General features: G+C 50.8%; 2 protein-coding genes across 3 annotated transcripts; one reads left to right on the top strand and one right to left on the bottom strand.

Moving 5' to 3' along the window:
* The first annotated feature begins 3,768 nt into the window (after positions 1-3,768).
* KCNA10 (potassium voltage-gated channel subfamily A member 10) lies at positions 3,769-14,733 on the top strand. 2 transcript variants are annotated; one of them, XM_074893675.1, is made up of 2 exons: positions 3,769-3,906; positions 12,919-14,733. In XM_074893675.1, the coding sequence occupies exon 2, from the start codon at positions 12,992-12,994 to the stop codon at positions 14,540-14,542; it is 1,551 nt and encodes a 516-aa protein (XP_074749776.1). In that variant the 5' UTR covers positions 3,769-3,906; positions 12,919-12,991; the 3' UTR covers positions 14,543-14,733. The 2 variants fall into 2 exon arrangements, with proteins under 2 accessions (XP_074749776.1, XP_074749777.1); XM_074893676.1 differs by lacking the exon at positions 3,769-3,906 and adding an exon at positions 9,236-9,294.
* A 4,670-nt stretch (positions 14,734-19,403) lies between these two features.
* LOC141954304 (embryonic pepsinogen-like) lies at positions 19,404-23,188 on the bottom strand. The gene is made up of 9 exons (XM_074893679.1): positions 23,133-23,188; positions 22,634-22,796; positions 22,206-22,323; positions 21,598-21,716; positions 21,291-21,490; positions 20,741-20,854; positions 20,097-20,241; positions 19,737-19,835; positions 19,404-19,541 (listed from the first exon to the last, which is right to left on the bottom strand). The coding sequence occupies exons 1-9, from the start codon at positions 23,186-23,188 to the stop codon at positions 19,404-19,406; spliced, it is 1,152 nt and encodes a 383-aa protein (XP_074749780.1).
* Positions 23,189-26,024: the final 2,836 nt, after the last annotated feature.

The raw sequence follows: 26,024 nt of genomic DNA, 5'->3' as shown, positions 1-26,024 counted from the left end.
GACTCTTTGGTGCCTTTTAGTCCTAAAATGTGAATGTTGCTTCTTAACACTGGTGTTGCTGCCAGGTGGGCAGCTCTTAATGTCAAGGGGAATCCCTGTCCCCATGTGTACGTTGCCCATGGAGCAGTGATGGGGACAGATCTGCTCCCAAGTAATGAAGCTATGACTTGGGGGGGTGTGTCAGCTCAGGAGCTGAGCTCTTGGGGGTACATCCCTTCCCTTGGGGCTGGTTGCTGAAGAGTTTGGGTTTGTTCGGGGCAGTTGTTGCCGTGTGTGAAGATGTGCCACAGCCCAGCTTTCAGCACTGCATTTCTTCCCCATGTTTCCTTTAAAGCCAAGGACAGCAAGACAAGGTAGGGTTTCACGAGGGTATAGGATTTCCGAATCTGAGTCTTTCCTGAGACAAACTCTTTCTAATCCTTACCTGTGTGTCAGAGATGCGCAGGCACCAGCCACATCCTTAACCACCCAAGAAACGCTTATTGCTTGAGGAGGGGCTGTAATTTAGGCTGGCTGAAGGAAGCTGCAGGTGAGTGACTGGTTTTAATTTTATTTACTGGGCTTGTAAAAGTCTGTACAGCATCGATGACATAATGGAAATGTAACTGAGCCCAACACCCATGGAAAGTTCCCACCTATATTAACCCACTCCTTTTATTTTAATTTATTACCACTAGCATGTAGAAGAATCACCTGGTTGAAAAGATTTCCATTTATCTCCAGCTAAACTGGTGCTTGGCTTGTGGTTTTATACCAAGTTGTGCTGATACAGGATTTTTGGATGCTCTTGGGTGCGTGCCTGAACCCAGACAGATACGCTCTGTGCTTTGAGCGTTTACAGCCTTTGTTTCTCTTCCAAGACTTAAATAAAGTAGTTACTGTTGGCTGTGATCTTTTTAATGGGTTTGAATGCTTTGCAAGTCTTCCATTAGAAAATCATCAGCTGTTGCAATCTGCTTTATTGGAGCATATGCAAGAAACGCTGAAAACATTGAAACACATGCGAGGAAAATATTAGTTGCCTTCAGCCTGCTCAAATTAAACCATAAGGACATGGGGTGAAATAATTCATCAGTATTTCTGACAGGCTGAAATCTATGGCTGCCAAGTAGTCACTTAAAACCTGAAACAGCGGCAGGAGCATCCTTTCCGTCGGGATGAATTAAACGGGGAGGGGATGTGGTGCAGAAGAGGACGACATCAGATTCAGGCTGCAGTAATTAGAGTTAATGGGATCTTGCTTTTTAGGTTGGCTTGGTCTTGCCTGGAAATTAAAGGGATATTTTAGGTGATCCCAGCGGACTGAGCATGGGAATCCCCACTGCACAAAGCTGCGCAGCGCTTGTTCTGGTGACGCAGAGAAGGGTGTGGGGAGGGTTAATGGGAATATTGGGTCAAAACTGCTTTTAGTTCCAGTGGATTCGGTACAGCTTGCATTTAGTGATGAAGAATAACATATGATTTTCAGAGAGTCCAGTTTAGGTTGTCTTCCCTGGTCTTGTGGGTCAGTACAGGAGCACAGACGAAGCTGGTCCTGGCACTGCCTCAATGCTCACTGCGGCTCTCGCACTAACCAATGTTTCCATCCTCCAAGCACTAATGAAAAACCCCATAGAAAACCAGGCACTGGGGGTGAAGATTGGGCGAAAGGATCAGAAGGGGCTGAAGTGACTTTCCTTGGTTAGTATTGAGTTCAGGATCAAGCAAACATCACCCCAGGGTTACTCCATAAGAGTTGTTTCATGTTTGAAGTGTGATGGGTTTCGTGGTCTCAGGGGGAGGCAATCTGTGTAGCGATCACAGAAATTTCCATACAAGCAAAGCCTCAACCAAATAAAGCCTAATTTTTAATGGGGGAAAAATGGCTGTATTGCTGATTCCCAGAGCAACACAATTTGTCTCCCTCAGCTAAGCTGTTCCCTTTGCATCTCCCCTAACCCTGAAGTGGCTTAAAAGTGCAGCTTTTACAGCTGAGATCTGTGCCCCGGTGAATGATTTCCCATTGCATCCCAAGATGAAATTCAGCTCATGGCATGCAGTTGGGAAAACCATGACTTTGCTGTGGTCACTTAAGTGCTGCCCTGGGCACAGAGGGGGGACGAGGGCACCCCATCCTGTACCCGTAGCCCAGGACGGCCGTACACCCCTCTGGGCTCAGCTCCTGTGGGGCTCAGCCATATCCATTTCCAAAGGTCACAGGAAGGAGGTTTGGAACTTGCTCTAAGACAAAATTGGCCCCAACTTTGCACAGAGGAGCCTGTCAGGGGAAGATGAGCCCAAGGGGCATTTTTTTTCCTTTCCCTGAGCTTTGAGATCTCCTTTTCCCCACAGCTAGGGGGAGATTTTCCAGGACTGATTTTCCAGGATGTGAAAAGATGGTTGGTTTTATTTCTTTTTATTTCCTTGGGTTGTTTGTTTTGTTTTGTTTTGTTTTTTTGAGCAGCACCTCTGGGAGACCCCAACTTTGCACACCCCGCTGATGGGATGCTGCTGAAAGGGCTCAGCACAGGCTGATCACAATATTTTCCTTTCCCAATTCAACAGCACAGCGTGGAAACCTGCCCCAATTACACAAGCTGGAATAAAGCTTGAGGGAAAGGCTCAGCATCCTGAGCTGCTGGCAGGAGGATTCAGGATGCAGGCGAGGGCTGGGGATGGCTTTTGGAGGTCAGTTGGGAAGTGCCCTGTGTGGTACTCACCCCATTCCTGTCTGCTGTGTCCCTTTCCAGTGTGATGCTCTCATTTTTGCCTTTGCTTGTGAAGTTTTGGGGCAGGGAAGGAAGGCAATGCTCTCTGCAGGGACCAGGGAATGAAATGGAAAGGGAAATAGCTGCAGTTTCATCAAATCCTGCCAGCAAAGCGGGCAGGGGCTTGAAACGGCAGCTCAGATGCCTTCACTGAAGGCAGTAGGTGATGCTCACAGCCCTGATGGCTCTTTGGACTAACTGAGGGGTTATGGCCGAATCCAGCAACCTCTGCTCTGCGCCTGGCTGCGGCTGCTCCTGGCTGTGTCCAGGCTACAGCCAGGACCCGTTGTTGTAGAGGCAAGGTGTGACCCCCTGCAGAGGTTCACAGAGGAACAGGCACCCCTGGCCCTATAAAAACAGGATGGAAAAAACACCCAGGCAGGCAGTTTCTGCTTTTGAAGCTTTGGCAGTTTGGGAGTTCTTGTAATGTCAATCACAGGCTCCCAGGAACAGCGGATTTTCCCACAACTTTGCTCAGTCAAGCCCAGATGTTGGCAGCAGCCAAGGAACTGCCCGGCCAAAGGGACCCATGGCCAGAGGAGCCCTGGATGCCTCCACCCAGCTGGTACCTCAATGTGCAGCGGTGCTGACAGCAGGAGCAATGGAGGGTCCTGTTTTTCCAGCTTCTCTCTCCTTTCAAGTGGGTGCAAATGAACAGGGTCCCTGTGAAACCAGCAGTGTCCCAGCTGCATGTGGCAGAGCGTCCCAGTGAGCAGCTCTGCATGGAGGGGACAGAAAGGGCCATGTCTGAGCCTCACCTTCTCTTCTTCTGCTCCAGGCTGCTTCTTCCTCACCCTCACTTGGAAAGCAAAGATTGTTCACACATTTACAGGCACAAAAGTGGTGGGTTGGGGTCCTGGGTGCCGCTGCTGCTGCTGGGCAGGACCCAGCGAGGGAACGAAAACCCATTTCAGGCACAAGGAGAATGAGGGCAAGGAGTCCCACCGGGCTCACGTGGCTACTGGCATCACCTTTCCGCCCAGCACAGGAGAGGTACGAGCATCCTCGCGCTGCCGTGGCCATGCGCCCGCGAGAGGCGAAGGGGCAGCACTGCCGGGCAGCCCCCAGCCAGCGGAGCTGAAGGAGGAGGAGGAGGATGGAGACAGGGGGACCAGGCGCCCTGTGCGCTGGAGGAGGATGAGGATGATGCAAAAGCCGGGTTTGTTGTTCCCTCCTTCTTTGCCGCAGCCTTTGCGGTGGGCTGAAGTTGGGGGTGGAGGAGAGGAGGGTTTGGCGGGTGGGTTTGGGGCAGTCGGGTGCTGCACTCCTTTTCTGTTGGGTATTTTTGGGGTGGTGGTGGCCAGGGGAGAAGTTTAGTTTGTTCTTGGAGGAAAAGGGAGGGTGAAGCCCTCCCGATCGCTGGGGACATGCTGCAAATAACCACGGCTTTGCCAGGAGCCGGAGGGTCCCACTGGCATCACCTCAATCACTTTAAGTCTTAATTACTTTTTGCTGCCGGGTCCAAATTATAATGTCCTCACCTGGACAGGACCATGGGGTCACGGGCTGCCGTGATGTGCTTGGGAGAGCTGCCCTGATCTCTGCAGTGGCTCTGGCTCAGCACACGATGCTGTGAGCCCCGAGTGACGCCGGGACCCCAAACCCTGCCACTGGCTCTTTTTAGATGCCGTTATTGCAAAAATCGGGATCAATGCAGGTATCTGTCTGACCCAATTAGTGGCTTCCTATTGCTTTCCATTTATAACATATATCCATTTTTGGCTCTGGCTGACAACCTCTTAGCAGGGTTTGCTGCCAGTGCGGATTCTGGTGGGGGGACAAGGTCATTTATTTGTAACTGAGGTTACAGTGCTGAGCTCTGGATGTTGGGTCGGGGGGGGCTCTGCCTCTGTCCCAGCACTTTTGGACAGACTGGGAAAGTTTCCCATCGATTCAAAATCGAATTGTCTTTATCACGTTACAGCCACGGTAAGCAGGAGGGTGAGAGCAGGGAGGATGGCTGCCTCCCCCCCCCGTTCCCTTCCAGGCGCCCTGATGGAGCCGGGATGCTCGAGGGGAAAGGGGTCACTCCATGCACCCGCACTTACTTGCCCTTTACAAGTGCTTTGTGTCTGTCCATCCCCCAGCTGCTTCCTAAAGCGTGTTAAACACTTTGCAGTTGCAATTGCTTCATGAGTCCCAGCAGAGAGCAGACCACCAGCCTCCAAAAAGCCCATTCAGCATCCCCATAGTCAAAAATCCATTTAAATCTTTTCCTGAATCAAGATAAAACCCTGACTCAGAGCACCAGGAAGACAAGGAGGGCTCAGCTGCAGCAAAGCCTGGCCCGGACCCAGGCTACCACCAGCTCCCTTCGGCAAGCAGCCTGCATCACCGCAGAGCTCATTTCACCCCATCTGGCTTTTCCTGCTACCTGTGTTGGGCTGTGGCAGCTTTTATGGGGCACCGGGTGTGGGACCATGTTGGCTCCCTCCTAGTAGCAACTCACCCTTGCTTGTTATTAAATTACATCCTGACCTGGTTAATCCGTAGCTGATTAATTTTGGACTCTATGGCTGGGTATCAGAGAGGTTTCATCTGTCTCATGGCGTGTACTGTGCTCTCTGTTAATCTGATTTTTTTTTATATATATATATAAAAAAATATGCGTGGAAGTGAGGTATGCAAACTGGGGAGGATTAAAGGGGTCTGGCTGGGCATGCTTCTCTGCCTGCCGCAGGGGTCAGCAGCAAGGGACCCCTCCCCAGGAATCCAGTTTGGGATCTTCCTCCTGTGCATCTTTTCCTGCAGGGCTCCTGCTTGGCTGTGGAGCACATCAGCAGCTCTGGGGAAACTGAGGCACAGAGACAGAAGTAGCCCGTAGGAGTCGGTGGCCGCTGGTTCTGGATGATCATTTCTTTGCTGGTGTGATTTGTGGATTTAAATGTTGGGGCTTATCCTGGCCCCCCTTGCCTAAGACACACTCTAACCTCTCCTTTTAAAAGTAAAGGTCTTGTGTAGGGGTCTCAGACCAGGCTGCTCCTGAGCACAGGGCTCCTTTGGTGCTGTGGGGCAGGAGGAACCCTGGGCTCGCCCTGAGCCACTGTTATTTCAGCATATTTTGGCCCCTTTTCCATTTCTCTGCTGTTCCCGCACTGAGGATTGAAAACAGAGGCAGCTTTTGCCAGACCCCTACCATCCCCCCAAAGGTTTGAAATATTCTTTCCTACTTTTTTATCATTCATAAACTACCAGCATCTCTCCTCCTGCTTATTCCCTCACAGCTGCACACCTTGAATTTAAAGAGGTCGTTTTGCAAATGTCTCTCACAAGGAGGGGGATGAGCCACAAACTTTTGCAGGATCTTTCCTGGCAGCAAACCCAAAAGCTCCTGTTTTATTTCCAGTGGGGGGATGGTTCCTGCCCCACTCCCAGCAGTGGTAGATGCCCCATCCACCTCACTAAACCTCCAAGGATTCTCCATGCCTGAATCAGAGCTCAAATACCCCTTTAATTATCACCATCCCTCGTTTCATTAGCCTCAGTGCCAGGGCAGCCTGTCTGGCCGGAGTTGGTCCATAAACCCAGCCCTAAATTGAGGGCTTGGGTTGTGCTTTTGCATATCGCATTCCCCCCCTGCCAAAATCCAGCTGTCCCTGATGCGGGGGGTGGGGGGGTGGGGGGGATGTTGCTAATTGAGGGGCACTTCATGCAGGGCTGAGAAATAAGAAATATTCACCCCAATATCTCAAGCGGCCGCAGAGGTGCTGTGGAGCCAATCCTGCTCCATCCAAGAGCCGTGTAGCTGAAATAGTAGTGCTGAACCCCAGCTAATTAGTTCTGCTAAGAAAGAGGAAAATTAGCAGGGGCTCATTACTGCAGTAAATTGCTCTGTGGACAGAAGCACATGCCTGGTGCAGAGCAGAGCCCAGCAGACGCTCTGCTTTGCAGAAGTCTCTGCAGGCATCGTTTTGCTTGAGAATTAGGAAAAAATCAAATTAAGTGCCATTGCTTCATTACTCAGGAGTGCAGGACCCCTCCTGTCTTCTCCTCCTTGTTCCCACCCTGGTCCAGTTCATCCCATGTCAGATCACAGGGGAAATGGGTGTGATGAGCTGGTCAGTCCTCTTTCCCACAGGGAAAATGAAGCTTCCTGTGCAAACACGGGTCCAAGCAGTAATTCAGAGACCTGCTGCAAAAAAACCCTCTTTTACCAGCTAATCTCTCTTTGCAGCGGGACAGGCTGCGGGATGGGTTTTATCTCCCTTCCAGCGGCAGAGCTGTGCGTGCAGAGCTGCTGGGCAGCGATCCCGTACGAGTGCTTACTGGGTGCCTGACCATCCCAGATGCTGGACACCCTCAGGGGCCAAATTTGTCCGTGGGATAAATCCCAGCGGAGCCAGAAACGCTGGGAGCATGGAGCAGAGGATTAGAGGGAAAGTAGTGCAGGAGGAGTGCCTGGGGCAGCCCGGCTTGGGGGGTGTTTAAATCCTCAGGGACAAAAGGGTGTTTGAAGTCACCTTGGTTGAATGCAAAGGCAGAACTTTCCTGAGGGTGTCCAGGGTGTAGCCGAAATCTCCAGAGATGAGTGAGTTGTGTAACTGTCCTGTTTCTTGGAGGCAATGATGTTATTCTGGGCATCTCCCCCCGTGCCCGTCTCCCCTGGACCATAGCCCTGCTTTGACTTCAGGGATATTCCTAATAACCACAGATTTTTGCTCAAGCTGACTTCTCACCCCCAGCACGAGCCAAATCATTGGCTCCTCTGGAAGGTTTTCACACTCCATATTTCTCTTGGTCACAGATGTTCTTTGCCCGGGTGCAGGATGTGACCCTGGTTAATGCCAGAGAGATTTTTGGGGAAAAAAGCCCCAAAAGAGGTCAAGTTTTGCCAACAAACGCCATCACCCCGTGGTCCAAACCATCCCAAAGCTGGATTTGGAGGGGAGATGGGCACAGGCTGAGGCTGAATTTAGGTGCCAGGAATATTGATTTAACACCTTTTTGTTAGTAGATCTCCAGCTACCTCACCAGGGGTGGGCAAACATAAGCACTGTAGTCCATAGGGGTGCAGAAGGGGGTATATAAAATAACCCAACCCTGAAGGGCCTGGTCAAAGCTCTGGATAATGTTGTGTCCCGTTTCCATCGCAGATGGCCAGAGATAAGATGCTCCAAGCTGGCAGGTCCTGGACTCTCCTCTGGGATGGGGTGGTTTAATGTGCTCATTAACGTCATGGGGGGAGAAATAGCTCAGAGGACAGAAAAGGATGCTGGAGGGAAGGAAATTGAGGTGACCAGATCCCGCAAGAGCAAAGGAGTGTCACTGTGGAGGAAATTCAGGCTGAAGCACGTGGGCAGAAATGTGTCACCCCCTCCTCTGCTTTCCCCAAATGTGGACGCCTGAGTGGAGATGGAAGAAGAGGAAAAGGAGGGTGGGAAGGTCACCTGGGTGAAGGTAAAGGTGGGACCCAGCCCCGTGGGAGGCCACCCAGGAGGGATGGAACCACCCTGGAGCACCCAAAGTGAGGATGCCTGTGAGCATAGCAAGCTCCAGAAAAGAAGAAAAGAAAAACAGGGAAAGAGAAAAAAAAAAAATAATCCCAGTCATTTCAGTGAATCGTGCCAACCTGCCCAGTCCCACCCAGGGCTTTTATTTATTTATTACCAGAGGTTATAAGCCCAGCCGTGCTGGGGTCCGAGCCAGAGGCCAGCCGGCAGCCAGGCGTGAGGAAGGGGCACATCCCCTCTCTCCCTCGCCCCCCACCGATGCCCTCCGCGGGGCTATGCGGGCTGTACCTGCTGCTGCCTCTGGTCCCAGCCACCCCGGGGGGGGACACGGAGATGTCCCATGTGGCGGTGGCACCGTGGCCATCCCCTCCTGGAAAGGAGCCCGCTGTACCCACAGCCACAGGCAAGAGGTAGGTGGGCAATGGGGGATGCTCCAACCCTTGGGCTTTCCCTTCCCCTCCTCTTTTTAATATCTTTATTACATATTAATAATAAAAAGAGCCCTATCGCCTGCTGTAAATCTCTCTCCCGGTGCCACTGGCGTGCGGGTCCCTGTCCGCCCTCTCCACCTCCCTCCTGGGGACCAGCTCAGACCTCGCCACGTCACAGACAAGACTTGTCCCCGCTGCACCATCCAGAGCATTATTGGGGATTAAAGGTAGCATCCGCCAGAAGGACACGTCCCCCCCGTCTCGCCCGCCGACCAGCGGGAAGGGGGTGGCCAGGTCCCCTTTTCCCAGGCGAGCGGGGAATGGGGACAGGGTGTTCTCTGCGCCTCACCAGCCCCCTTTCCCAATGGACCCCCGACTCTTTTTAGGGCCCCCAGGGCAATGGCAGTGCCGAGGCTCTGAACCGCACTGGATCCTGCCGCTGTGCCTGTCAAAGCCCGTCCCCGGCGTGCTGGGCTGCCAATTATACAGTGAATCAAATAGAGAAGAGCCTTTTAAATGACATTGCCTGTGTTATCCCAAAGGGACCTTTCAAGGGTATGGCTGGACTTTTTTTTTTTATCTCCGCTTTCCCTACACATCCCTATGTGTGTTTAATAACTCTCTTCCCAGATGCAGAGAGCGTTGGCACTTCCATGCCCTGTGCGGGTAAGTCCCTGTAGGTGATGGCGGGGGGGGGGGCTACGGGAGGAATCGCCTCCTTTCTCATCCCAGTACATGGGTGATGGGGAGGGGATGGAGGGGGAGAGAGGCTCAGCATCTCTGATCTTCTGGAAAAAACCTCGGAAACGGCCGTTGTTTGACCCAGGAGTGCGAGGGGTCGCTGGGGATGGAAGAATGACGGGTGGGAAGCAGAAGGGAATTGCAGACAGGGAAGTTTCGATGGTTGCAGAGGGGCTGGTGGAAACCACGGCCCCGATTTACTGGGATGCGATGGGCAAAACACAAACTCCCTCAAAATGACCTTTCTCTTTCGCTGTCTCTCTCCCTCGGTTGTTTTTTTTTTTATTATTTTCCCCAGCCAGGGATTTCAGCTGAAGGTTATTAGTTAATCAGATTCTGAGAAGCAGATGTTAGGTGATTTAGGAGGAAAAAATGAGGCAACTTTCTAGTTCAAGCCTCCACTGGAGCCGGGAGTGTGAGTCGCAAAGCTGTGGGAGGATGTTTTGTGGCTTCGGGCAGTGCCATTCATTTTAGTTTAACTTCAAAATGAGACAGATGGGGTGGTCTGGGGGCGTGGGGACAGGTGGGGCACCTACCTCCGGTGACAGGGAGACGCAGACATCAGCACATTTTGGGGCTTTGAAGGCAAGAAAAGGGAAGTCAGAGTCCTGCGTCCCTTGGGCATCTCCCCCGAGGGCTTGAAGCGGAGCTAAAATGCACCTTTCCGTGTCCAAGTGGGGAGGTTGAGCACAACTGTCCACTCTCAACTGTGACCATGACATGCAAATTGTCCCTTCACAGCTCTGTGCCTCAGTTTCCCCATGAGGGATGATGCTGGGGGGGGGGGGGGGGGGTGCTCAGTTCAATGTGCGTGGAGACTGTGGAGCAAAGCCAGATTTCAAGATACCGTGATTTCTTCTGTGACAGAAGGTCTTGGGTTGAAGCTCTCCTACCAAGCAAGGACTGGGGAATTTTCTTGGCTGCAGTGCCAGTGTGCAGTATTAAGAGTTAAGCACGCTTAATACTTAAAATACCGAGATCATCTCACGGCGCTGACTTAGGATGTAATTTCACAGTCAGCTTTAGCTGCTTTAACTTTGCTCCATGGTCAAGAGAAGCTCCCAGGCACGTGGTCCCCTCTGGGCTCTCCCACCGGGACGGAGGTGTGGTGGAGTGGTTCAGCTCACCCCTCCAGCTGAGCACAACGCTCCCACTCTCCTGATTCAAACTGATTTTCTTCTTTTTTTTTTTTCTGATTTAAAATTCATCTTTGGCAGTTATATTAAGAAAAAAATAAGAATACACAAGAGGGGAAAGATATGTGCTGCTTTTCCTTTTTTCTTTAGTGCTTGTTTTTCCTCCAAAAGATTCAAACCAGCTTTGTTTAGGCTGGGCTTATCGCAGTAGCCCTTTGCCTCCGTCCTGATGCTACATGGGCACTGAAGCGTGGATTATCTGCAGCTCTCAGTTGTTGTCTCCCCACAGAGGTTGTGTTGCACTTTCTGCACCCCCCATTGCTCCAATGCTACATCTCACCCTGCCCACAACAGCCTTACAACAAAGCCACCGAAACGTCCAGCCTGAGCTGAATCCAGCCCCGCGGAGAGCCGCTGTGCCTCGGACATGCCTGAGCAGGACACGTGTCCATCACTGGGGCTGAGGACTTGGGTTTAGAGTCACTGGGGCTTTTCAGCTTTGCAGCAGGTTGCTTTGGGTGCAAAATCGTGCTGCTGTTGCTTCCTCCAGGCATCACTTCTGCCCCATTGCGCCGAATATTCCTCTCTAAATGTCCCCAGGTGGGAAAATCAGCATGAAACCAGCCAGAAGCAGCTTTATAGAGATGGACGCCTAAGAACAACCATGCTCCATGGCTTTTTTTTTAAGCAAAGAAACATGATCTTTAAGTAGCTTATGATAAATTCTGGGATTTGTCCACAAATCCCAAATCTCATGACTCTGCTGAGGAAAGAGCAAGGTTGAGCCCTCGTCTGGGATATGGATGTTGGCTCCTCTATGAAGTTTTCTTTCAGGGTTGTAATGCTGAGAGCAAAGAGGGAGGATTTGTAGCAAGCTGTGATGTTAACGTCTACTTCTGCAACAAGTTTGGGTTTCTAGCTTGTCCAACCCAACTTCACCAGCAGTGCATCAGCACGGACGGATGAGTCCGCTTCTGGGGAAAGGGGACGGAAAAACTTCAGAGCCCCAAATGACTTCAGTTAAATAGGGGGGTTGAGGTGCAGCTTGGTCCCCATGGACAGGATGGTCCCTTTGCAGCACCTGGTTGCAGGAAACAAAGCCTGTGGTGGAGAGCGTCCTCATCGCAGGACCAGCCCCAGTGCCGCTGCTGCTCTGTGCAGACGTGGCCTAAATTGCGTTGCTATTCTTGGCAGTCGAGGGCATTTGGGTTTTTTCGCTCCCTCTCTCTGAACTTTGCTGGGTAAGAAAGCCAGCGTGCCCTTGGTGATTAGTGGTCACGTGGAACAGCTCTGTGTGTCCCTCTGTGGTTTCTTATGTCTGGAAAACATATTTGTGGGGGAACGAGCTGAAGGGAAAATAAATCAGGGGGTTGAATTTACTTGGAAATTGCATTTTTGGGCAAATCTACCTAGAACAATTTCCCATTAACCTCTAAATTCTGTTCATGCTTCTCCCTGAGGCAGGACTGGTTATTTCCCAGCTCCATAACTTGGACTGGTCCCTGGACTCCTCTTTGATTTTGCCTCCGAGTTCAGTACAACAGCAGCGGCGTGTCGGGGAGATGTGCACCCAGGAGTATTTTGGGGACATTGGGTCCGTTGCCGAGTGCCTGACAGAGCCGGTCTAGGAAAAAATCTATCCAAAAGATGCTCTCCAAGTGACCTGAGTGTTTAGTCCTCATCTTCTTCCTGTGGCTGGGAATATCAGGTCTACCATGAAGGAGGCCTAGGAGAGCTCTGGAGGACATCACCTCACCCACTGCCCACCCCAAAGTCTAGATCAAGACAAGGGGTACCCCTCTTCATGCAGAGCAAAGGGGCCTCCAAGGCTGGTGGACATGTCCTTCTCCTCTTGACCTGCTTTCCTCATGGACTGCACTCCCCAAATCCCAGTGTGGCCCCTAATCTGGGAATTGCTTTCCAGTTGACCCAGCTGCAATGTGCCCAGGACCTCCTGGGGTTTGACCCAATGCCTCTCCCAGCTGGAGAAAGCGCTGCTGCTAAACAGGACATCCATGTTTAATACCTCCAAACCCTGCTCCAAACTCTGGACCTGCACCTGAAAATGTCTGAAATGACCCCTTGTTCTGCAGGGATGGGATTACTGGGGAAAGGCTGGGTGGGACACCTGGGTTCATCCCCATCCTCTACTACTGCCTGACCTTTTATCCTTGGGTGCTGTAAATGCTGTTGGGAAGTTTAACAATTATAATGAAGCCATGCCAAAAGGGCTTGCAGGATCTGGAGATGAACAACTTGCTGGAAATATGAGGCTTTTGCCAGTCAATGAAATGAATGTTTCCATTAAAAAAATATAGGGTTTTCTGACCTCGGGTTTGTTCTACTCTTTTCAGTCGAGCCAAACAATACATATGCACAATTCAGCTCTGTCTCCCTGTCCGTTCACTTGCAGATCCTCATAGCGTGGGAAAGACTCAAGCTGCCGGCATCCGACCGGGGATTTATGCTGCTAATCTGATTAGTGTATGATGGACGTGTCCAGTTGGAAGGAGATGGAGGTGGCACTAGTCAGTTTTGACAACGCTGATCAGATCGTGGAGGATCCCTGTTATTCAAATGACCTCAGCCCGGCTGGCCAGTCGCGGAAAGGCCATCCCAGCTGCGCCAACCTCCTCTCCAACTTGAGAATCCTTATCAACAGTGAGAATGCCAACAATGAGACCATTTTCTCCAGGTTCTCTGCCGAGTTCAGTGAGCACCTGGTGGGGGAGAGGGTGGGCATGGATGAGGGGGACCAGCGAGTCATCATCAACATCGCTGGACTGAGGTTTGAGACGCGGCTCAAGACCCTCAACCAGTTCCCTGAGACCTTGCTTGGAGACCCGGAAAAGAGGATGCGGTACTTTGACTCCATGAGGAATGAATATTTCTTTGATAGGAACAGGCCCAGTTTTGATGGGATCCTGTACTATTACCAGTCCGGTGGGAAAATACGGCGCCCAGCCAATGTCCCCATCGACGTCTTTGCTGATGAAATCACCTTCTATGAGCTGGGTGATGAAGCCATGGACCAGTTCAGGGAGGATGAAGGGTTCATCAAGGACCCTGAGACCCTCTTACCAACCAATGACTTTCACAGGCAATTCTGGCTGCTCTTCGAGTACCCTGAAAGCTCCAGTGCAGCCAGGGGTGTAGCGTTGGTCTCTGTCCTAGTCATTGTCATCTCCATCATCATCTTCTGCATGGAGACCTTGCCAGAGTTCAGGGAGGAAAGGGAGTTTCAGTCCACCCAGGAGCTTTCTAAGAATCTGACAGACACCTTGCTGGCCCACAGTACCTTCACAGACCCTTTCTTCGTCATAGAGACTGCCTGCATCATCTGGTTCTCCTTCGAGCTATTTGTCCGGTTCATTGTGTGCCCCAGCAAGACCGAGTTCTTCAGGAACATCATGAACATTATCGACATTGTGTCCATCATCCCCTACTTCGTGACACTCACCACTGAGCTGATCCAGCAGAGCGAACTCAATGGGCAGCAGAACATGTCTTTGGCCATCCTGCGGATCATCCGGCTGGTCAGGGTCTTCCGCATCTTCAAGCTTTCCCGGCACTCCAAGGGGCTGCAGATCCTGGGGCAGACCCTGAAGGCCAGCATGCGGGAGCTGGGCTTGCTCATCTTCTTCCTCTTCATCGGCGTCATCCTCTTCTCCAGCGCCGTCTACTTTGCAGAAGTGGATGAGCCACAGTCCCATTTCTCCAGCATCCCCGATGGCTTCTGGTGGGCTGTGGTCACGATGACGACCGTTGGCTATGGAGACATGTGTCCCACCACCCTGGGTGGGAAGATCGTGGGGACTCTGTGCGCCATTGCAGGGGTATTGACCATTGCGCTGCCCGTCCCCGTCATCGTCTCGAACTTCAACTATTTCTACCACAGGGAGACAGAGAATGAAGAGAAGCAAATTCTGCCTGGGGAGGTGGAACGACTCCTCACCAGCGTGGTGACGGGAAATGGCAGCATGGAGTCGCTCAATAAGACCAATGGGGGTTACCCTCGAGAGAAGGCCAAAAAATGATGGTCAAGGCCATGATGGGACTGGGCACTGTCAGGTGGGATTGGCTGGATAAGGTATAAAACATCTGCGCGCTGTGATTTATTTTTTTTTAAACCAAATGTGCTGCTGCTTTTTTTTTTTTTTTCCCAAGACATTTTTGAATCTCTGATTTCCTGTGGCTATTCAAATAAATACCATCTTTCTTATCTCTCTTCCTGGCCCATCAGTCTGGTTTTTATTATTTGATGCTCATCTGCTTGACATTTAGCTTCTCTCTCCGTGGCGTCAGAGTGGAATTCCCCATATACAAAGATTTCCCCCATTTGCTGGAGGGGAAAAAAGGGCAAAATGATGTGAAATGCCTTGCTCAGTGGTACCCAGCTGTCCAGGGATGAAGATGGGTCCAGCTCCCTGCTTTTCTTAATCCATTTATATAGTTCCTCCCCACCCACCACTCAGGATCTGGGGCCTGACCAATTCCCGGATCTGGGACTGCTCTGGCTGAAAAATAAGCTGGCAAAAAATTTAAAAGTTATATTTCTAACAGGATGAGCTCCCTGGTTGACCTGCCTAAATAATTTGGTTGGCACAGCAGGGTGGGCAGTGATGGTTGGGACCAAGCCACTAGGTGAGGGGATTAGGAGGAGAGGGATGGTGACCGGTCACGGTGACACAATCTCCAAAAAAGCTCCAGGGCACCATGGCTCAACACCTGCTGGGGTTTCTGATGGAAAACTGTGCTCTGAGAGAGGGAAGGGGATTTCTCCAGCAACAAATGCCCAACTCAGGGGTTATCTGGTGTACAAATGCCCTTGGGGATGAGCCACCATGACCTTGTAGCTTTTATTGTCCCGTATGTTACTGCAAATGGGGCACAGAGTAACAAGGGCTGATGTTTCCCAACAGCTCGGCTTTGCACTGTAAAAAGGCACTTCTGGTTTTCTAAAACATGCAAATTTCCACTGGCACTTCTGATGGGAGAAGCCAGCAACTGATCATTTTGCCGTTCTCTCTAATGCTAGCAGGTTTTCTTCCCACAAAAACATTTTGTTCTGACTTCACTGTTTCACTTGGCTTTTTTTGATGTTTCTGCCTACATTAAAATCACAGTTTCTCATGCAGTGTCTACACATCCGCTTTTATATCCCACATCTGTTATACTTGATGTCTCATCTCCTAAAGGTTCGACACGATCATTACGCAACGTGCCAGCATCGCTGGTTTGCAATTTCATTCAGAAGGAGCAGTGAAAGATGGATTTTTTTTTTTTTTTTAAACTCCTAGTCTGATGGAAAATGTGAGTTTGGGCTTGTCTGGATTTTCCCCATGGCAAAAATTCTGCAACCCTGGTCTGGGGAAGTTGTTATTTTGGTTTGGGGGTCTTTTTATGGACTGTCTTTTTGCAGTGACGTCTTTCACACCCCAGGGAGATGGATCTGGGACATGACCAGCACAGTTCCCTCGGGATGGATTTTTCCATCTGGGACAAATCCCCCTTTTTGCTTGCTCTCCCTGGTTTTGTCCCATCCCTACACCATCATCTTCCTCATCCCATCCCTTGAAATCCCCCAGCCTGTCATCCCGGACAGGAGGAGGAGCTGTGAGAGCCATTTAATCTTCCCACCGTGTTCAAGTTCTCATCATCTGTGGGGACAGCACAGCTGGACACAGCTGGAGAGCAGCACCCTGAGACATCCCCAGCTCCTCTCCATTCATCCCTCAATTCTCTCTATTTTTATTTCATAGCAGGTTCTTTCTCTTTTTCCTCTAGAAAGCCTAAACTTTTCACATTCTTTCATTTTTTAGCGTGCTCCTCCTCAAACTTCACTCTCAGCCTGTCAAAGTTGAAGCACTTTTGGTGTTTATTCCTTGAGAAGTCACCATGAGAAACCCTGGTGGAAAGGCTTCGGCTGGGAAATATTCAGCCTTCTTGCTATGATCACATCTTCACTGCTCCTGCTCCCTTAGCAAACACGGACCAAAATGGTGCTGGGAGGGAGGGAGGCAGGGAGGGAGGCAGGGAGGGAGGGAGGGAAGGAGGGATAGATGGATGGATGGATGGATGGATGGATGGATGGATGGATGGATGGATGGAAAGAAGGATGAACAACGTGATTCTTATTAACTTGTAAACTTTATTCTCAAATAAAAAAATAGATGCTTCAAAGTCTGGCATGCAGAAAATATTGTTTATTTGGACTGAACCTTTTGTTCTTGGTTGTGTGCTGCTCCACGGGATCTGGTCCCCAGTTGGGAATCATGTGTGGGGGTTGAGATACGGGACATTATAGATCTCCAGATCTGTGAGCTGAGGACAAACTCTGCAGGGATTTCCCCAGCACTTTGGCTTACACCATGTGTTGCGGGAGGCCAGGTCCGAGGGGAATCTCTGATTTATGCTATGAGGAAGGGGTCAGAGGCATTAAACTTCTCCAGACACTTTAGCCTGCTTTATCCTAAAGTGAAGAGGAGGAAAACCAGGCTATGGGTACCCAGTGTCAACACTCAGCTGGTGCTTGATGAACACCTGCCCAAAAACCCATTTTCCCACACAATTTGCAGCTTAGTACCTTCCCAAATACAGGCCCAGAGCTCACAGCTCAATGAAACCCATAAAAGGCTCTTATTAACTCTACTATTCTTCAGTCAAGCCCTACTGAGCCAATCTGTCATGCCCTCTAGCACACAGGCTGCATTCCCACTTGAAATTTTGTACTGCCACAGAAAAAGCTAAAAAGATGACAAGGAACCTCTTTGCTTTATCAGAAGGATGTTCTGGCTGCCTTTTATCCCTGGAGGAAGTTAGAACCTCTGGCCACATGTGAAATATTTATCAGCTAGAATCGTCTCCCTCCTCCTTTGAGCTGAGATTTCCAAGCAAGCCCTGGAGCATCCTTTGGCCACCACGCAGATATTTCTGGACTTCCCCGATGCACAGGAGTACAGTTTTGGCACCACAGCCACGAGATGGCACTCCAGGATAGACATTTCCCTCGACGTAGACCGTCCTGATGTGCTTCCCCCTCTCTAATTCATGCTTGGAAGCTTTTAGCTCATTTATTTCTTTATTGCATGTGTGAACGCAGATGTGGGAAGGGATGCTTTGGCCATGGGGGATGCTCTCATGGAGGAAGCCCACTGCAGGGTGGTGTTTGCCAGGGACTCTCGGCACTGGTGCAGAATAGCCGTGCCAGGAGGGTTTAGGAGCTGCCTCCTGGCACAGGATTTGGGCTGTTGGCCCTGTCTGGGACAAGAACACAGCTTCCCTCTGCCATCCCACTCACGGAGAGCTCAGCTACAGCCCCTGGGTGCTCCTGCTGGGTCTTGTCCATCCTGGCAGGGGCTGGTCCATGGGTTGCTGCTCCTCTCAGCCGTGGTTCCCACTGCATCGGGCTCATTTCTTGTTGCTCATAACAATGAGAAAATTTCTGTGATGGAGCCAAGTTAAAGTCCCATCTGCCCAAAATCCGGGCTTGGGTCCCTCTTGTGCTTAGGCTGGGGCTGACTGACCCAGGTCTGTGTGAGCTCAGGGAGCTGGAGGGACATAAATCACATTTCCACCATCCCACATCATATAGGCCTTTCTAGCTGGCTCAAAGAGAGAGCAACATGTGCACAGTGAGAGGAGACAAAAATTAATTCCCAACCCCAGTCACCTGGATCTCCCCCTCCACATCCCTGTTCCCATCGGGTAAGCAAACTCTGGGCCCCACCAGTGATGGAGCCTCATTTATCAATGAATAATGCAAATAACCCCTTATCCCTCAGCACAGCAGACATGAAGAAGCAGCAGGGACTCTTGGATCTCTCTCCCGGCCGCCTGCTGAACGTTTTCACTGCAGCTGCTCGGGAGAAAAGAGGCAGCCTCCATTTTTAATAGGACTTTATATGAATGGAGGTAATTTCCTTTTCAAAAATGGGAACTGCTACTTTAAAGGAATGCAACAAAATTAGTGAAGGAACGTCCTGACTATTGTGAGGGAAAATGATCATAAAATAGATTAGATTTTTTTGGGGGGGGTGGGGTGGGGGTTGCACAGTAGTAAAGACCTTAACTGAGGACTAGCTGGTGTTTCCAGGCTCTTGGTGACCACCTCATAGCACAGACTGGTCATTATTGGGTGCTTAATTGAGATTCTTTATGGGGAAACAACTAAGTGTAACTGTATTGCTCTAAACTATGGAAGCTGAAATAAGACATTACCTCTACACATGTGCAGCTGTGGATGTGCTTCTGTAAAAGCCTCATGATGGGAAAGCACGCACTGGGTGAGAGACATCTCCTGCCCTGTTCTCTTGGGTGCTCCAAGGGAAATCTCCAGCCAAGCCACAACCTCCTGGGGCAGTCACTGCCCTGAGATGTCTTTGTGCTATCAGACACTATGTAGGGGACTCAGGGACAAACCTTGAGCTCAGGGATGGGGAACTACCCGGTCAGCAACTGGTGGGACATGACTGTGGGTCTGCAGGGATCTGCTCTGAGACAGGCTGTGTCTGGGATGGTGAGATCATCCTCCCTGGATGGAAATTTGGGTTTTCCATATTCATTCACTTGATGCAGCCCCAATAAAAGAGCCAGTCTTCACTTCCTAGGGGCCCACCCCTCAGTCACTGCAGGCTATGACCACACCTCCCAAAGGCCATAGTTAAGACTATGGGGACCAAATGCTGCTTAGAGACCACAAAGCATCAAGTGTATGACAGCTCCTTCCTAATTCCTGTCATTTTATCACACAAAAATATGCAGCCACTGACTCTGAACCATCAACATTTTATTTGTGTGTAAGCGAGAGATTCCTTGGGGATCTCTTGCTACACCAAAAAACACGGTTGTGGTCTGGTTGTGTGATGAAACCACAGCACCGCTGCCATCGTGATGGATCTAAATAGCCTTGGCCAGTCCAACACGGCTGTTGGCCCGGTCAAAGATGCTATAGTACACTCTGATGAAGACATCTCCCAAGATCCAGAGGTTCCCAGAGGTGTTCTGGAAGCTGCTGATGCAAGTGCCTTGGCTGTTCTGCATTTGACCAAGAAAAGGCAAATGGGGGAAATGTGGGTTAGTATCTTCTCTTGCATTGCTCTGGAGGCCCATGGTCATCCATCCCCCATCTCCCATGGGAATGGGAGAAGCCAAAGTGACCAGAGCCACTGAAGAAAGTAGAAGGACCTTGAGCGAGGCTCCTGAAACCAGGACCACCTAGCTCCCCCTTACCTGTTCGGTGTAAGCCGAGGCGGACACAGGATACTGAACCCCATCGATGACAAAGATGACGTCAGGCATGGCAGAAATGGAGCTGCAGTTCACGTTATACTGCAGAGAGCAGCAGAAAGAGGCTTTTAGGTGGGAAACAACATGTTTACAGGGCGAGGAGTGAAGTGATTTGATTTCACCAGTATAAACTAGAGACTAGGAGTGTCTCATGGTGATCTGTGTTGGAGATATCAGAGGAGCAGGGCTGGTTTGCCATGAGCAGAGATGTGGTTTTGCTGTGTGTGGCAGCAGGTTTGGCGCTGGGCTCGGCAGTACCAGGCTGCCTCCAGGGCAAGCAGAGCAAGCCATGGGTGCACTTACCTCTCCGTACGTCTCCTGCCTGGCCCCAACCGTGCTCTGGATGTTACTAATGTCACAGGGTGGCCCAGCCACGAGGGAAGTGCCGGTGTCAACTACCGCTTGGCAGCCACCACGGCATGCAATCTCCTGGTTGTTCACAATGATGCTGGGGGGACAGACAAAGCATGGGGCCATTAAATAACCAGCTGGATTTTAGTGATGTTTTTGAACTTCTTTTATAAGAGTTAAAGCTGTGTAACCCAAAGTGTTGCCCTTGAGCCTTTTGCTTCTTGGAGTTTGCAATGCCAGCTGGTATCACAGCTCCTATTGCACACATGGGCACTGAAGCACTGAACACAGCCCAGCTGTTGGGACCCAACCAAGCCCAACAAAGTAGTTTTTAGACCATAATTTTGCTCTACTCATCACCAGACACGTCCCCAGGAGCACAGGCTTTGTGCAGAGAAGAACTGGGCTGTGTCCCAGGCACAAAGCATCCCCATTTTAGGTGACAGTTACCAAAGTACTGTGGATATCAGTCCCTTTATCTTCTGCATCCCACAGCTGTGGGGTGTTAGATGCCAGTGGAAAACCTTCAATGTTGAAGGGTCCAAGGTCTCTTTAGAAACAATGGTTAGAAAGGAACAGCAGAGCTGTTTTGTTACCTGTCCATGGAGATCTGCCAGTAACCTTGGTAAGAGACAGAGATCCAGTTGATGGAGCCGGTGAAATAAGACTCATCAATGCCCCCAAAGATGACCACACTCCCTGTTGTCTCACTGGATGATGCAAAAAAGAAAGAGAGTGGAGGGTTTGCCACCTGGCTTCGGTGCAGGTAGCTTAAACCAGCAGGGCTGCATGTCCCATGGGGTGAGATGCCGCTTGCAATGCCACGGTCACACCTGCTCCCCTCCTCGTTAGAGAGGAGTGAGGCAGTGGTACAACAGCAGTGTGTGCCAGGGCCTTTGGACCCAGAAAAAGGGAAAAAGGGAGCACGTGGCTGGAAACTAGAGAGGTTGCCCCGCAAGTCATAAGCTCCCCAGTGAGTCTGGTGGCCATCTGCTATGAGCCCCCCAGTCTTTGCATCTCAGGACACAGTGACAACAGCTGGATGGCAGCAGTGACAGCAGAGGAGCTGGAGCCACCAGCAAATGCAATGATCTGCATGAGCTTCATCTGATGCCTTCCCCAGCCCTTGAGACCCACATGGCTTACCGGGACAGGTAGACCGAGAAGAGGTTCTCCTCCAGCAAGCTCTCATTCACCAAATTATCAAACACCGGTGTGATCCCATCAGCAGCCAGATTTGGGTAGCCCAAGCCCAGGATCCCATCAAATTTGACATGGACAAAAAATTGGCCGGGCTCAGTGGTGCTCAAGCCAAATTGCTGGTTGATGTCCACCAGAGATGCAAGCTAGGAACAGGGAGGATGATATAAGATATGGATCACTGCAATATCGATGTCAATCAGGTGGAGAAGGCACAAAGAACCTCCACTGGAAATGCCACCATGACACTCACAATGACGGTGTCGGAGCCCACGGTGCCCTCCATGGCGCCGGTGCCATACTGAATAGACAAGTTCTGCCCTGTTCTTTTGTAGGTGGAGGACTGCGATGGGTTAAACATCTGATGGTTTTCTAGAAGGTAAGTGGGAAAATCAGAAACGAAGACTTTCAGCAAGGCTAAGCTGTGAGGGAAGCGTGGGAGGAGGAACCCTGCTGAATTGCTGTTTAGACCTGCCATTTATTATCCTGCTTTCAGGAACAATTTAGCTGTGAGCATTTGCTGTCCCTGCCCCTCCTCCAGCGACCAGGGATCTGCAGGAAATCCCATCACCCCCTTTGGACAGATGGCGAAACTGAGGCACTGAGCACTAAGCACATCACCCTGTGGAGTACAGCACTGCGTAGTTCCTACACCCCAAATACTCATCTCACCAGTGCATTTCACAGATGCTATGGACCCAGCACCATGGGGTCTGCTCATTGCACTGGCTAGGTGTCCCCTGGTCCCCTGGCAATGGCAATGTCACCTCATTTTTCGGGCTTGATTGTGCAGTTATAAGCCCAGGATGCGCTGCTGGACCCAGCTGTGCCAAATGGGGACCCCTGCCTGCCCCTACTTACGGCAAGCCAGGCTGGCACAGGAGACGGAGGGAACCCAGAGGTTGGAGGAACCGGTGTCGAAGACCACGGTGAAGTCCTGTGGCGGGGTGCCGATGGAGATGGCCCCATAGTACTCCATCTGTGGGGCAGCAGGACCAAGGGTTGCTTTTAAGGCATGAAACCAAACCTGGAGCTTCCCCAGGCTTGCAACCTTCATGGTGCCCTTCTTGATGGAGACACCTTGCTTCTCACAGAGCTGCTGGGGGCACATTTCAGTGTCCTGGCTCTGTCCAGGGCCACCAGCACGGGCAAGAAGGGGCAAAGGATGTGAGCTGAAGGCTTTGGGGTAAAAAGATTTGGGTTTGGCCCATGCACAGCACAGACATGGGGATGGGCAGCCCACAAACCACCCCAGGGCTGTGCCGCTGGGAATCAAAGCCAATACTCACGTCAAGGGTGTTCAGCAGGGGCTCGGTGGCCACTTTGGTCCCGTTGGGAAAAGCATGTGGGAATTTGGTGCCAATGTCGTAGTGGTGATGCTGGAAGAAGTGGTGCAGCAAACCCTTCTCCCTGAGGACCTGTCTCAGCTTCTTCCCCCTTTCCAAGCGCAATCTGGCACAAGCACCAAGGAAAAAATAAGTTAGATAGGATTTTGCTGCCTGCAGCTCCTGCAAGCAGCGTTTAACACCTTCAATATTTGTGCTGATCCAACAGCAGAAGCCCAGTGGACTCCCCCAAAACACTGAGTCGGGGATTTCTGCAAAACCCCAAAGCACCTCCAGAAACCAGATCCCCTCCAGGCACCCCCTCACACCTCCTCTGCACCCCTGCAGCAGCTTTCCCAGACCTTAGCTCCACTTCTCAAACCCATTAAAAGGCTCTGAATGCTCATTTTCCCCCTTCAATTTGACTCGGGTGGCCTGCGAGAGCGATGCTGCGGCGACTTACTTGGTGATGCCCTGGGAGAGGGCAGAGGCAGCGCAGAGGAGCACGAGGAACCGCATTGTGCCGGGGCTACCAGGGCAAACACCCGGAGGTTTATATAGCCCCTGCGCACCCCACCTGTGGTACCAAGAGCCACCAGGACCGCTGCTGCCCCATCCCCTCCGGTGGGCACCCGGCCAAGGCAGTGACACCCAGGCACCGAAGGACACAGCAAACATCAGCTAAATTCAACGCGTCACGTGGCAAGGTGGGGGCACGCTCACACCGTGCTGACCATGATATCTGTATCCCCCCTCCAAATGCTCCATCCTTCAGCACCCCAAATCCTTCACCACAATCAGGCACTGCCTGCGCGGGGGCAACATTGTGACTTTTCATTTCGGCATCCAAAGCCATTGCGAGCAGCAGTGGGACCCCCCCAGCCTCCATTTATGGGTGTCTCTCCCCAGTTGGGATGGGGAAGGGGGCCCCACAGGGTGCTGATATGTGTGTACACCCCGGGGAGGTGTGTGCGTGGGGTGTACGCACGTTTTGACACTCTGGTGCCCGCTGTTATCAGCAAAAACCAATTAGTACAGTGGGGTGCAAACAGGCTGCGGAAAGGTGACCCAACAGCATGCTGACCCCTCGCAGCGTGGTTTGCCCAGTGATACGGGGACAATTAAAACCAGATTAAAACTCCTAACGAGTGCCCGCAGTGATAATGGCTCCAGGCACCAGCTCGCCTTTCGCAGGATGCAAAGAGAGCGGGAAGGAGGCGGCTGTCGGAGGTGACGCTGAGCAGGATAAGGATCCTGGTATCTGCTCGGTGCTGGTTTTATTGGAGCACCATGGCCCAAGCCCCTACACCCCCTCCAGATCCCCAAAACTTGGCAGCAGCTGCTGGTGTCTCTGCAGGATATTGGGTTTCTCTGATGACTGTGTGGAAAAGCCAACAAACCCTTTTTTTTGGTCTTTATTGTTTGAATTTCCTAGCAGTGTTGCCACTTGGGATGCTGTGGGCAGAGCCACTCTATCCCCACGCTGCTGGGACGGTCCCCTCCGCTGTGGGGGGAAGGCGGGTTTCTGTGGTGGGGCTGGATCTTGTCATGGAGTAAAGCAGAAATTAATAATGATTTTTTCAGCAGAGGGAAGGGAACCGGCTGAAATTCTCTGGTTAATTTGTACAGGGGTGGGAAGGGGCTGGGACGGGGCTATGGAGGCCAAAAAGGCAACGAGGTGCAATCCCAGTTTGGCCTCAGACATGAGTTTAAAGCCATCGGGATGAAGGGCAGAAACCTGGTGGGACCAAAAACCTCTGTCCAAACAAAAAATAAATAAAGAAATTTTTAAAAACCCCAATACATTAATATATATACATTAATATAAATATAAAAATAGCTAATATATAATAATATACAACAAATATAGAATAGTAATGATGTTATTGTTATAATCTTAGTATAGTATATATGATATATAAGATGCGTGGTATAACAAAATAATAAAAATAATAAAAATAAATATGACATTTATATATTTAAATATTTTTTATATATTATATTTATATATAATAAAAATATATAAAGCTCACAAAGTCCAGTTAACCCTGCCAGTAGATAAGCAGCTTCTCAAAGGCTGCTGTCCCTGTTCAAGATGGGGGTCACTGCAAGTTTCTGTAGAGAGAAATGTAGGGTGGGAGCAATAATTTATACTTGGTGTAAAAGTGGGGACAGGTTTGATGTGTGTTTTAGAGGGGGAACTGCACGATGCTGTTTGGTAACCACACACGCAATTGTTTCAGGTGTTGACTGGTCAGACCCAGGAGCATCTCCGGGATGTGGTGCCGGGTCTGGGACACCCCGGCCGTGTCCTGGCCGGGTCCCAGCCCGCGCTCGCTTGTGCAGCCGGGCACGATTCACCTTGGAGCCAGAACATTAAACAGCGAGTGGGGAAACGCACGTGCGGGAGGACGAGAAGGGCACTTGGCACCGCGCCGTGGGGAAAAGCAGCTCCCGGGAAGCAAACAGCCCCTCGTGCTCCTGATGACGAGGTTGTGTGGACTTTTCCCTCCGTCCCTGCGGGAGGACGTGAGCTTTTGCTTTGTTGATTGTGCTTTTTCCCCTGCATGGAGGTTTCCACCTCTAGGGAAAAAAAAATAATCAAATTTGCTGGGTTTTGCTCCCCTAAATACACTTTGAAAGCAGCTTAAAGTGATTTTTTGCTAAACTGCAGGTAAAACCATGCAGGGACACATCCCCGGCGAGAGCTTTCACCCAGCATCAAACACCAAATCTCAATTTCTTTACTCTCCACCGTAAAACAGCATCTGCCACAGCCATATATTTAGCGTCCTCTGGGGTCTTCAGAAACAGAAACAGTTGCTGCTATAGCACCAACACCCAAAAAACCCCACCAAAACCCATGAAAACCCACCAAAACCTACCAAAGAGGGAGGCCCCGGAGCAAAGGAGGGTGCCACAGCTCCCAGCACTGAACCCCAAGGGCTGTCCAGGAGCAGCTCAAAAATAAGCTTTGTGTTTAAGCACTGCATCTGCTTGAAAGGAAACCAATTGTTTGGGGGGTTTTTGCTGTAAATGCTGATTATTGTTTTTTATTTCTTTTTTTTATTTCGTTTTATTTATTACTGCTGGGGGTTGCTGTAGGAAGCAGAAGGGACGCTCGGGTGATACATGACTTTTCCACAATATGTTTTTAAGAGGGGAACTGAAAGCACGTGTCTGAGAAAACTTTTGGCACATTTAATTAACTTTAATATCCCATTCTCCTCTCAGATTCAACTGACATAAAGAGAGGCTCCCAAACCTCATACGGTGCCTGAACCTCAGGCAGATGCTGAGGCTGGAAAACATTTTTCTGCGTCCCAAAGACCCACATCTGACACGACACAGCTCC

Source organism: Strix uralensis, chromosome 24, assembly GCF_047716275.1.
Source record: "Strix uralensis isolate ZFMK-TIS-50842 chromosome 24, bStrUra1, whole genome shotgun sequence".
Classification (NCBI taxonomy): Eukaryota; Metazoa; Chordata; class Aves; order Strigiformes; family Strigidae; genus Strix; species Strix uralensis.
The sequence above is the reverse complement of the archived record's forward strand: the minus strand, read 5'-3'. Positions and strand labels throughout refer to the sequence as shown.

Excerpts from the sequence above, each read along its gene's own strand:
- KCNA10 (XM_074893675.1), top strand. The coding sequence starts at position 12,992 with ATGATGGACGTGTCCAGTTGGAAGGAGATGGAGGTGGCACTAGTCAGT.
- LOC141954304 (XM_074893679.1), bottom strand. The coding sequence starts at position 23,188 with ATGCGGTTCCTCGTGCTCCTCTGCGCTGCCTCTGCCCTCTCCCAGGGC. Across the intron at positions 20,242-20,740 it reads TGGCAGATCTCCATGGACAG|CATCATTGTGAACAACCAGG; the intron begins GTAACAAAACAG and ends CTGTCCCCCCAG. Across the intron at positions 19,542-19,736 it reads CCTCGGCTTACACCGAACAG|AACAGCCAAGGCACTTGCAT; the intron begins GTAAGGGGGAGC and ends GGTCAAATGCAG.